General features: G+C 37.5%; 1 protein-coding gene across 12 annotated transcripts in view; it reads right to left on the bottom strand.

Moving 5' to 3' along the window:
* Nucleotides 1–5,052: 5,052 nt before the first annotated feature.
* Nucleotides 5,053–12,679, bottom strand: part of TLCD4 (TLC domain containing 4) — a 111,230-nt gene continuing 103,603 nt past the window's right edge. For 8 of the 12 annotated variants that reach the window (XM_075936573.1, XM_075936577.1, XM_075936578.1 and 5 more), the window contains one exon: nt 5,053–5,846. In XM_075936573.1, the coding sequence (XP_075792688.1) occupies nt 5,344–5,846 (503 nt within the window). In that variant the 3' untranslated portion in view covers nt 5,053–5,343. Of the gene's footprint in view, nt 12,321–12,679 lie in introns of all 12 variants that reach the window. The other 4 variants (XM_075936581.1, XM_075936583.1, XR_012905962.1 and 1 more) reach the window with 3 other exon arrangements.

Raw genomic sequence — 12,679 nt, 5'->3', positions numbered from 1 at the left:
TAAAATTGCATTCTCTTCCTTTATTATGAAGTACCAGTACCTTGTGTACAACATGCAAGTTATTGCTTATTGACATTATCCCCTATATCAATTTCAGCCTACAAAATCAGTTTACATCAATTTACACAAACTGACACAATGTTCAACTAAAATGTAGGAATACTTACAATTCCAGTGAAATACAAACATTTTGTTCATATTATTATTCTACAAACAAAACCCATGACATTTAATTAATGTCTTATTAAAATGTATAACTTTTGTAACCAATCCACAGTATTACCATTATCTTTCTAAATTCTTTAACACTACAGTGGTTGCCATACAAACAAGACACTTTACAGTTCCAAATTAATAATGTTACCATGAAATTATAAGGCAATGCTGCAAAATTAATTTTACTGCAAATAAAACTTCAATGAATTAATGGCTGTCAACATAGCAAAAAGTTATGGTTTGTAACTTCTCTCTACATGTAAGGCATTTCATACACAGTTTGTGTAAAAAGAGGCCTATATAAGGCCTTTAATATTATGGACTTAACTGCAGTTGTCCAAAGGATTTCCTTCAACAATCAGTAAAATCAGTTTTGTGTTTGATCACTAGTGGAACTTCAAATGTTAATACATTTAAATAGCTATTTGGGATAAAGATCTGTAAACATTAATGTTAGGGAATCTAAATATATGTACAGTCCACTACATAAATAAGTTAATTTGTTATTAGTCAAAATCTTTTTTCAGTTGCTGAATGCTTTCAGTTGCAAATTCAGGATACAATTATAATAGTAATTAACTTTAAAATACATTCTTCATTACATTCAGAGATACCTTTATGCCCGTCATACTTTATATAAAATATTACCTTTCAAACTTTGAAAAACAATCCTCATGGAACTTGTTCCCATCAGGAGCAACTTCTCAGAGTTCTAATATTTCATATGCTCATTAAAGCATGTTACAAAACCAGTACAATATTTGACGGGCAAAGCATACATGAGGAGAATACAATACAAAGGAATGTGTGTTCATGTTTCAGATTTCACTTTCCAGGCAGTAGCATACTGCCATAATGTATACTGAATTATAATATGACTTACACTGAGACTGTAAAGACTGAATTATACTGAGTTCAACGAATTTCATGCAAAGGCATTTCCTTTATGCAAAGAAAAAAATTAAGCATTTTAAATGAGACATTTATTATTATTCTCTTGGGTGCTAGGCATCACACTGAATGCTGAGCCCAGATCAGCCAGCTATGTGAATAATTTTGTCACCTAAAATCGGTTGCTCTATAGCTAACTTTAGTTCGTCACCAGGCTGCAGCATGCTTTCTCTTTTGCTCTTACAAAAACCAAACAAGAATTTCAGAGTAAAATATTGAGAGTAAGGAGGTGGCTCATGGAGGGTTCTGACTGCTACACTGGAAAGCTTGTCTCTCGCATCAACAGAAGTTGGTCCAATGAAAGATATACCTTACCCACTTTGTCTCTGATGGTATTATATCATACACATATGTTCACCACAAAAAACTAGTTTGGTGTTTGTCCCTGGAGCACTACACAGCTCAGTGTGGCTTCTTCTCTGTAAATAGAAACTTGAAATTGAATTAAGAAAACCATATGGTCTTCAGTTGACCATCAGGCAGTGACAGATTTCACTCATTGTTGGATGAATGTTTAACTTCATGTAGATCCTCCATTTCCAGTTTATTGACATCAGGATCTCACTAGTGAATCAATGTTCTTTCTCCATTTATTACTCTATATAATATATAGATTGTATCACAATGGGTTAGGAACAAGGAATATTTCTTTGTCCTTTGTTAGCAGTTCATGAAGCTGTAGAACAGGTTTTTTAGGTCTAGTGTTCAGTGAAAGACTCTTAATGCCTTTGCTAAATCTGGATCATCTTTGTGAAAGTTTCAGCATCTTCACAATTCCCCTTCAAAAGTTTGCTTTAGACATATTTTTCTCAGTAACAAATATGGCAACATGACCACATGGAGTTATCTTGAAGCAACCCTTCTTTTCTTGAACATGAAGCAGGAGAAACAATGCAGAACCTTAAGATTTCTTAATTAATCATATTTCATTGGCAAACTGATCAATATCCGTAACAAAAACATCTTTCACATGTCTGTCAGTAACTGATTAGTCATCATACATAGTGTATATCAAAACAGTATGGTTACATTTTAAGAAAACCCTGCACAGTTCAAGCATATTTTTGGCACACAGGCTCATCCATTAGGGTTAGAGATAGAAGGGATATATCCCCTCCAGATAGATATCCTGCTCAGAACACATAGAGAACTTCTCATTCCTTTTTTCCTTTTTAACATGGTATGGCAATGATATTTGTTACTTATGTAACCATTTCAGTATGGGTTCTTTTGCTGATTACAAGAGGTTTGTAGTACTAGACCACCCTTTTCAATTTATTTTAAAATAAAGTAATTTTATTCAAACATTGTCACTGTACATTTAAAGCAATTTTAAGTAGATTTAAAAAAGAAATTAGAGATTAAGAACTAAGGTTGCTTTGTCTCATCTCCCTGATAAAAGGATATATTTTCTGTAAAGAGATGGTAGAAATAGTTTAGAAATCAGGCTGAGAACTTACTGAATTTATTGTATGGGCAATATAGTTGTAAAGATGCAATATGATGTGGATGTACAACTTACAATTAGGCTTGAAAAGAAAAACTGTTATGGAATTCTTATGACTTTAAAGTAGGATACTGATATCCATTAAAAAGCTCTCTGACATAGGGCTATAAAAGTCTGGCTCCCAACTCCAATGAAAATATATTATAACACACACATCAGACAGAAAATATTTTCCTGCAATAAACATTTCGAGAAAAATTCTCTGCTCTCTATGTATAGTATACTGAATTATGAGTGGGATATAATAGTATAATCTAATATGCCATGATATATCCAATTGTTTTGAAAGTGACCACTGAAAAACAGTCAGAAAATAGTGTGTCAATGCAAGAGAACCTGTTTCAACCTTATTAGTGGTAAAATCCTCCCACATCATATTACATCTATGTCACATGCTATTCTCAGAACATAAGGCAAAAAGAAAACAATTTATTTAGGCATAAAATATTATAAATAAATAACTCTATTAATCTCCATTAATGAATTGAGATGTAGCTAGACTAAGATATCTGATGCCATAACAACTTCTTGATATACAAGACAGTGATGGTTAAAAATGCAAGTTCAAAAAAGTGTTCATATTTTTTACATTATATTATAAAGATAGTATTCTCCTACAAACTAAGTTGATTTGTTTTTTCTAGGAAATACAGGAAAAATGGTAGGAAACAAGGTAAATTTTAGACTGAAAAACAAAGCAAATATTTAAGTTTTCTATATCATGATTCTACATATTGATTGTGAAAGTGAGTGAAGGAAAAGTTCCTCAGCGGCCATCTTTGGGTATGTCTATACTGCAATGTGAGCCCAGGCTTGAAGTTGAGAACCTGAGCTGAGTGTGCAAACTGGGTATCAACTCCAAACTGAGAATTTCTGCAGCAGGGTACACACAGGTTTAGCGGCAGACCTCACCAGATCCTGGGCGATGTGAGGAGGGGGTTCAGCTCTGGAGCCCCGAGAAAGAGAGGCGATAGGGACAGACAGCCCTCAGCACCACCTGAACCACACCATATCTCCCCCAGACAGCCCTCGGCTCCACCCAGACTGTGCTGCCCAGGGCTCCGGCAGCAATTTGAAGGGCCCAAGTTGATGCTGTTCACAATTCTGGGTATTGTTCCTGATGCCTCCTATGTAAAATGGCATTTCTGGACCAGGGACACAAGCACAGATGTGGCATTACTGTCATGTAACCTGGGATAACCAGCAGCTCTAGAACTTTTCCATGAAGAAAGCTACATTTCTGGAGCTATGTGAGAAGATTGCCCTAACCCTCAATTGTCACAACACATGTGTGAAGGTCACCCTACCAGTCCCAAAGTAGGTTGCAGTAACCATCTAGATGCTGCTATAGGTCCATTGCTAAGTGGTTTGGCATGGGAAAGTCAACTGTGGGTAAAGTGATGGCAGAGGTTGCACAGGCAATCAGGCATGTGATTTACGCAAAGGTGGTTGCTATAAAAAAGCAATATTCATGATTGCTACTTTTGAGAGATTAGGGTTGCTAAACTGCACCAGGGCCATTGATGGTAATTATATGTCCAAGGCTTGCCTATAAGGAACATGCGTACATAAACTGCAAAGGGTGCTACTCCATAGTTATGCAGACCCTTGTGCACTAGAGAGGCTACTTTATGGATGTCAATTACAGAGGCTACTTTATGACCTGTTCTGAAGGCTGATTATGCCAGGGTTTTTGACCAATAGGGAGTCTACCCCCATGTACTATCCCCACCAAATGACATTGTCATAAATGGAGTAACTGTCCCCGCTGTTATTCCGAGAAACCTCCTATATGCTTCCCTCCCCCTTTGCCTTGGCTTATCAAACTAATCTCAGAGAACCAGGCAAAAAAAGATTTTGTTACATTCTCAGTGAGTGTAGAATGGTAGTTGAATGTGCATTTGGCAGACTGAAATCCTGCTGCTGCCATTTCAATAACTCTTGGTACTGTAGTGCCATCAATGCTCCCCCTATTACTGTGATTACTATGTTCTTCACTATTTTTGTTAAGTCCTAAATGGACCTATTATAGTAATGGATTGTTGAACCAATATATTCAGCCCAACAAGTGCTTCTGTCAATGCTAGGACAGGATGCACATGGGTAAACAGAAGACAGGGATGCTCTGCGCTCCCACATTACAGACCAATAAATGAGGGAGACTGTAAGTGCATGAATATGTTTTTAAATCAATGTTAGTATATTATATGAAGTGCTATTGCTGTACATAGTGAATGGGGGGGAACTGTCATGAATTTGAATTATAGATGAAATTACTGCTTATGAAATGGTATGGTGGAGTACTGTCTGAAAACAGAAATTTTATTATAAATTGATGTAAACTGATATATTAAGAAACTGTGTTTGGACACAATGTCCCAGTTTTACCTTATCATGTGTTTATCTTTATTATTTGAAATAATCATATGATGTGATACAGGGATTTAATAAACTGCTTTAATAAAATAAAAGGCTTTATTTGTGAACATGGCTGTATTACAAAAAAACCCCACCCTAATATTAAAACATCGTCAGACAGGACAGCTGCCATTACAACACCACATCAATAATAAACCAGTCCCAAACAAGCAATAAATAAAGCGCATAAAACAAGCACTGAACAATGCAAACCAGTGCCAACAAATAAATCCCATACATTTGCTTGGCCCCTAACCTCCTTCTTCTCCTTTTCCATTCTTGAGTATTTTAACATGCACTTGACACTTCTGCAGGGAGAGGAGGCCTACAGGAGGTATATTTGTCCTATCCAGATAGCTTTGAGTTCTGATTGGTTGGGCCACTGAGTTCATGGCCTGCAACATGTGGTAATATTGAGGGGTCTCAGGACATGTCATGGGTGTGGCAGACTGTACTCTTGTGGCCATTAGCACAAGCAGACTCTCAAACAGGTCTTTGCATTGAACTGCAAGTCTCTCTATGTGAGCCACAATTCTCTCTTCATGCTCTGAAGCCTTTTCCATGCCTTCCCATTGCCATGAATCCTTTTCCCTTTGGTACTGCACCTGCTTGTTACTCCAGTCCAGAATGTCCATCACAAGATCATCAGGGAAATGTTTCTTTTTGGACCACTCTCTGACAGTTTGAAATCCCAGGGTCCTTCTCGAGTGTATCTGAGCTGCCAAGATACAAGGTCTTGCAGAAGTTGAAGGACCTGAAAGCAGGTATAACACAAGATATTGTCATTTCAGTACTTTAAAAGGTTCAGTGCATCCGCAGAGAAACGTGTCTGTGGAATCTCAATGCCCACAAATGTAAAACACTGCTTCAGTATATTATCAGAGGAACACTTTGGTTCCCAGAAACTGGGTGCAACTGAGTTAAGCAGAGTAAAAAGAACACAAACAATGATATGGCAAAATTTACAAATTCTATATGTTTAAAAATTGCAGATCGCTGTAGCCTGTTGAAGAGTTTACTGTTTACACGTACTCAATATTATGTAGCATGACCAGTTTGTATGGTAGCTATGTATTAAAAGAGAAGGCAATATAAAGGGTTTTACTTTTAGAACTGTTACACATAATTGTAGGAATGAGTTGAGTACCAAGTTAAACTTACATTTTGAATGCTTAATTACTGTTTGTGTTTCCCAGTCACCAGTCTGAATTCCCAGGAGAAGGTGCTGGTACATGCCTCATCTTTAGCAGATAAATGCAATTTGCTACCTCTTGTAATACATTTTACAGTGGGTCATAAATTAGAAATTTCTCCCATTCCTATACAACAAACATGGAGCCAGAAACTTACCAAGCTCTGGGACTACTTATGTCTCTTCTATTTTTGCTGCCAGTTCTGCGACAAGCTCCTCTCCTTGGGGAACCACCAAATAGCTCCTTTGAATATGGATCCAGGATGTGCTGCAGCTGCTAAAGTGACAGAACCTCCTTATAAACCACTGTGAGCACCAGAGTCACTTCACTGAGTCTGCTGGCTCCCCTCTTGTATGGGAATAGTTCAGGAGTCAGAAGGTCATCATCCCAGCTGACCAGGCTATCCTGACTCATTGCTTTCTGCAGTACCCAGCATCTAGTCAAATTTCTCATAAAAGAGACAGAATGACGTAGCGCTCCCAAAAGTGTGGCTTTCAACCCTGGCTCTCAGTTGTCTTGAGCTGCTTAATCCACTCCCTGCAGTCTGCTGAATTTTTCCCTCTCCCCACCCCCTGCTGTCAGTTCATCTGCAGTTTCTTAGTGAAGAGAAGCTTCTTGCTTGCCTCGTGCCAGAGATTAACCAAAATCTGACTGTAGTTCATTCACATTGTGAACAATGTGTTTGGCAGTGAACTTCTTTTCATCGGTGGCCATAGCTAATGCAGGAGATACGGTAGTTCATTCTATTGTTTGCAGCTCAGCAGTCAGAATACAGTGTTAAATGTTGAGCAGCTGTATTTGAACCTGTAGGATTGCTTCCATTCTGGGAGTTGACTGGCTAGTCTTGAGACAGAAAGAATAAGGAACACAGGGTAATGGCACTGTGTGATGGAATTGGCAGATTGTCAGGATATGAGTCTAGGTGACCCAGAGCCAAGCTGCATCCGCACTACAAAATGATGCACTGTGGACTAGTGGGACTCGGGACTGGACAAAACCCTCTTGCTGTGTCCTAGGCTCTGGGTCCAAGGGCTTACTGGCCTTAGTCAGCTTTGTGTGTAGACAGAATGACAGCAGGGCTTGAGCTCAAGCCTGAGTGTAAGCCCAGGGTTACATTGCACTGTAGACATACCCTCAGTGTTGTGTCTTCAACATCACAGAGCCCCAGCTATATAATAAGGGACGTGCTGTGGTATCCTCTCAACACATCAGCCAACAGAACTTGCTGAATGTAAAGATGGCACAGGAAATGAGAACAATAACTGTCCTTTGCAATGGGCTGTTCAGATTACTACCTCTCTGGTCATAGAGGGAATCATTCTATTTACCTCCTAGGATGGTAAAATCCTAAGGGAAAAAATCTAATTCTAGACGAATGTGTGCATATCTGCATATCTTCAGATATCACCACCGGAAATATATACGCCCACCAAACTCATACAGACTCCTTCCCCTGCCCAGAAACAAACAACCAACCTCCAAGCTGCTCACCATGGACCTACAGAATTTTGCAAAGCTGAGGTACATATGTGTGTTAGAAATTAATTATAAGTCCTTTCCAAGACAGATGCTAGTGATCTGAAACTCTAGCAATAATTCTACTTTGAATAAAGGAGACAATTTAATTTGAGCAGTTTTAGACTGATACTTCAGATAGAGAAATGTCACTACTAACGTATCAGTGTAGAAGAGGAACAAAGAGTAACTGGTATCATTTTTATATCATATGCTGCATCACGTATAATCTTAGTAGTATGTGAAAGAGCCCTAAAAATAAAAGATAAGTGTTTTCTGTCCAACACATACGGGCAGTCAATATATTTCTGTCCTTGCCCAATCTGCTGTCGTTCATGACCATTTAAAAATCATTCTACTGCACAACAGTTGTGTGGGTATAGTATACTCTTGTAACACCAAATAATATAAATCAAAACCTAATTCAAAGTTAATTTTCATAGCAATATGTTGAGCTCAAGCAACATATTTACTGTATGTATTTACTGATCTTCTATAACACTGTAATTGAATCACAGAGAATAAAAGCTATTAGGACCAAATGGACTAATAGGTCATCTAGCCCATCCCCCTTCCACTATAGAATGTATTTTCTAGTACTATGTCCAATCTAGCCTTACTATAATCTTTAATACTTTTATGATAAAACTGACTCTCTTAGTCACTATTTAAGATTTATATATGAGAGAGGAATGCAAGGGAATAAAGCATTTTAAAGTTTATAGCTCTAGTGAAAACACTTCATTGAAAAGTAAGAGCTGTACATAGGTATGCAGGATTCAACTGAAGTCATTATTTGCTATAAAAGCATGTTGCTTATGAAAAAATATTTCATCCTAGCATATTTTATTTTCAGAATTAGTGAACATCATACATCTATGCTCAAAGTGTATTTTCTTCCAAGTGCTTGAGTCTACTCAATTACTGAATTTGAAACTGGCTAACATAAAAGCAAAAAGGAAACATAAGTTATGACAAATCTGAACACTTAGGCTACGTCTACATTGGCATGATCTTGCGCAAATACTCTTTAACTCAAGAGTTCTTGCGTTAAAGTATTTTCATAAGAGAGCGTCTACACTGGCATGTGCCTTTGCGCAAGAGATGTGCTTTTGCGCAAGAGCATCTGTGCCAGTGTAGACACGCTCTTGTGCAAGAAGCTCCGATGGCCATTTTAGCCATCGGGCTTTCTTGCGCAAGAAATTCATGTTGCCTGTCTACACTGGCCTCTTGCGAAAGAACAGTTGTGCAAGAGGGCTTATTCCTGAGCGGGAGCGTCATAGTTCTTGTGCAAGAAGCACTGATTTCACACATTAGAACGTCAGTGTTCTTACGCAAGAACTCCCCGCCAGTGTAGATCCCTGCTTTGGCGCAAGATCGCACCAATGTAGACACAGCCTCAAAGCTGCCGCTGTTGATCTTTCAGGGTTTGAATTAGCAGGTCTAGTTAAGACAGCTAATTTGAACTGAGAGGAGACCTCTGGTTGATGCCAGTAACCCTGCCTTCACGAGGAGTAAGGGAAGCCAAAAAGAGTGTTTTCCCTTGCACTTCCTGGAGTGTAGATAGTGCCAAAAGCCGAGTTAAGCTACTTTGACTTCAGCTATGCAATTAATGTAGCTGAAGTTGCATATCTTAATTTGACTTTGTCCCATAGTGTAGATGTATCATCTATTATTGAATCAAACCACAAGAAATCTCTTTCTCTAGTTATCTAGTTACCATCTTGAAAACTAATACAATATATTTATTTTTATATTAAAAAGTATCTGAATCTACATGTTGATAAACAGGTTTTCCTTTCTTTTAATAAAAAAATTATGGAGGTCAATTCACTGATAATATGAATTTATTGGTACCAAAGATAAGGCACTGTGCTAATTCAAGAATGACATTTAAAGAAAACAAAACACACACTTTGATTACTGTGCTTTCTAGGACTAAACAGCTCATCTACATAATAAGGAAACAGGACTGCCAAGAATATAGTGTAAGGAACTGAATTCATTAGCAATTTTTGCCTCCTGTCCATTAAAAAATAAAAAGAAAGTGCTGGAAAAAATACTATTAGATAAATAATGTAAATATACCTGTAAAAGTGGGTATTATATCAACCTAAATAATACTTGATTGTATGCAGAGGAGAACTGAACTGCTTTAGTCACAGCTATTTCACAAGACAGTGCAAAAGACCCCTAATAATAGTTTGTGGAGTCTTCTTGGTGACCTAGGGAGACATAACCCTGGATACACTACAAACATATGTTGATATAATTGCAGCACACAGGGATGTGGAAAAACTACACCCTCAGTGCTGAAATTTTACTGACCTAACTTCCAGCATAGGTAGCGCTATGTCAACAGGAGTGCTTCTCCCATTGATATAGCTATTGCCTCTTGGGGAGGCTGAGTATCTGTGCAAGCAGGAGTAGCTGTTCCATCGCTGTAGGCAGCATCTTCACTAGGTGCCACAGAGAGGCTTAACTGTAGACAAGCCCTCAATAAATCATAAAGGAACAGCTTGATCCTGGAAAATGGATTATTTTACTTTTCTTTGCTTTACAGCTCTCTCTTCTATCCCACACTAACCAATAGCCAGCCACTTATTTAGAGGAAAGAAGATTTAATTTGAGGGGTGCTGCTATAGAAAACAGCATAAAATACCATATCCTAACAGGGCATGAATTTGATAACGTGTTAAGAAACAAAACCAAAAGCTGTTGTTTGAATAGTTTGCTACAATGTTTTTATGTAATAGCACCACACTAGTGTGTGAAAAAGCACAGTTTCAGCAGCACATACCAGCAGATGGTGTCACAAACTGAAAGTGATGGAAATCAAATGAACAAAAAACATTGTTCCAAAACCAGAATTGGTTTCAAGAAAAACAAAAAACAACCCCCCCCCCCAAACACACCTAGCCTCTCCACCCAGTTATATGGAAGAAAAAAATTCTCTCATCAGGTTGGCATCTCTTTCATATTCGGATCTTCTCACATGCTCAAATTTCCCCCATCTCCCACTGACATCAATGGAAGTTCTTGAAGAGAAAGCAGAATATCTTCCATTTGCTATGTGGCTCCAAAAACAGAATGTTGTTCTGAATGATGTAAGCTGCTTCTATTACCTATTCTATAGATCTTCTCAACAGTTTAGAAGAGAATAAAGGAAACAAATCTCTGATTGGTCCACGAGTAAATCTTCTTGCATACAAGATGGACTTTCTTTGGCCATCACCTCAGATTTCCAGATATATGAATTCCAAGGAAAATATGACTTACAAATACTGAGCATTTTCATAGCAAGAAGGTGGCTCTGGAGGGGAGAGAGTTACTGTGACATAACCACATATATAAAAGTATTTAGTTTCCTACACTCTAATTGTTTACAACCTAAAAGTCTCCTACTTAAATAATAACACATTCAGAAGTAGAGTTGCAATACTTCTCAAAAGTAATAGCTGCAGCCTTCACAGGGAGAGAGCACTGTGGTAAGAATTCTTTGTTTCCACATACTGTTTACCATGTTAACTTGTAATCAGACAGAATTATAATCAAATTAAACAGCAATACTATTAGGAATATATTAGTGAAATAACACGCATCCTCCACAGAAAAGATTTTTAAAAGATACCCAAATACTACATTATATCAGTATCTGTAAAACTGTTTCATAACCTCTCCCCTCGCCCCACCAAGATTGTGTCCATGCATATAAGGCAGCTGAAAGTCAGTAAAAGATTTCATAGCATCAAGGCTAAATTCTTAGTCTTTGTTGCAAAAAAATAAAAAATTGTCAAGGATGAAATCTTGATTGTTAACACCAAATACTAATAAGAAAAAGCACAGAAACATGGCAGGAAACTTGCCATTTCCATATAACTTACAACAAAAGATCCTAACATTCACATGCTTTAAAACACATTAAGAAACCTGAGTGAAAACATTTTACTGATAGAAAGCTACCAACTAATCAATTTGTTCTTTTTAAGTTCATTTGTCAGTTAAGTGCTTAGAACACATAGGTAGACTCATTTATATGAGCCTATACATACAGTATGTCACATGCTGTTGTTTCCCACAGAGTGGGATTGTTTTTAAATGAAGTGGCCCTGGACATGCAGATAGTGTGGCAAGGGAAAGGTTAAGATCAATAAAGAACCCAAATGATCTTATCAGAAAAAGTTTTGTTTTACTTATATAACTTCTAGTCAGATTTTCCATTCTTATGCATTTTGTCTTCCTCTTGTCCAATGAGACAAATAACTTTGTAGCATCCCTTTGTAATTTTGACCATCCACATCAAGTTCATCACATCCAAGACAACACTAGAGAAAATCCAGGCGCTTTGGGCTGCAACTCCTATTCTATGGAAAGCCTCTGTCCCAAACACAGAAATGACATTGCCATAATAAATAGGCATGACTGCAATCCTCACTATGAAGAAAACAACTGTCATCAGTACTCCATTGATGATGTTGGCTTTTGAAGATTTGGGGTAACCAAGCACTTCAAAGAACCACCTGCAAGACAGAAGTGTACACAAAACCAAAGAAGTTTCAGATATTTCAAATCCCTTTTTATAATCAGTTACTATTCATCATTTTATCCACAAGCCCTCCCAGTCCTAAAATGGTGCCTAGTATTGTGGTGTCATCTAAAGCTCTTTCGACCAGTGAATTGCCTTGCTTCAAAGCACCATGTAATCTCCATTACTACCTAAAAAAGTTTTATAATAATGTTTTAAGAACTAGAATGTACAATAATCTCCTAATTTGAATTGTAAATTAATATGTAATATAATAAGTGTGCATTTTCATTGCTATTATTGTAGCGTAAAGGAGTGGTTTTCAACCCTTTTTTTTCATTTACAGACCGACCC

The sequence above is a fragment of the Pelodiscus sinensis genome, chromosome 9 (genome assembly GCF_049634645.1).
Source record: "Pelodiscus sinensis isolate JC-2024 chromosome 9, ASM4963464v1, whole genome shotgun sequence".
NCBI lineage: Eukaryota > Metazoa > Chordata > Testudines > Trionychidae > Pelodiscus > Pelodiscus sinensis.
The sequence above is the reverse complement of the archived record's forward strand: the minus strand, read 5'-3'. Positions and strand labels throughout refer to the sequence as shown.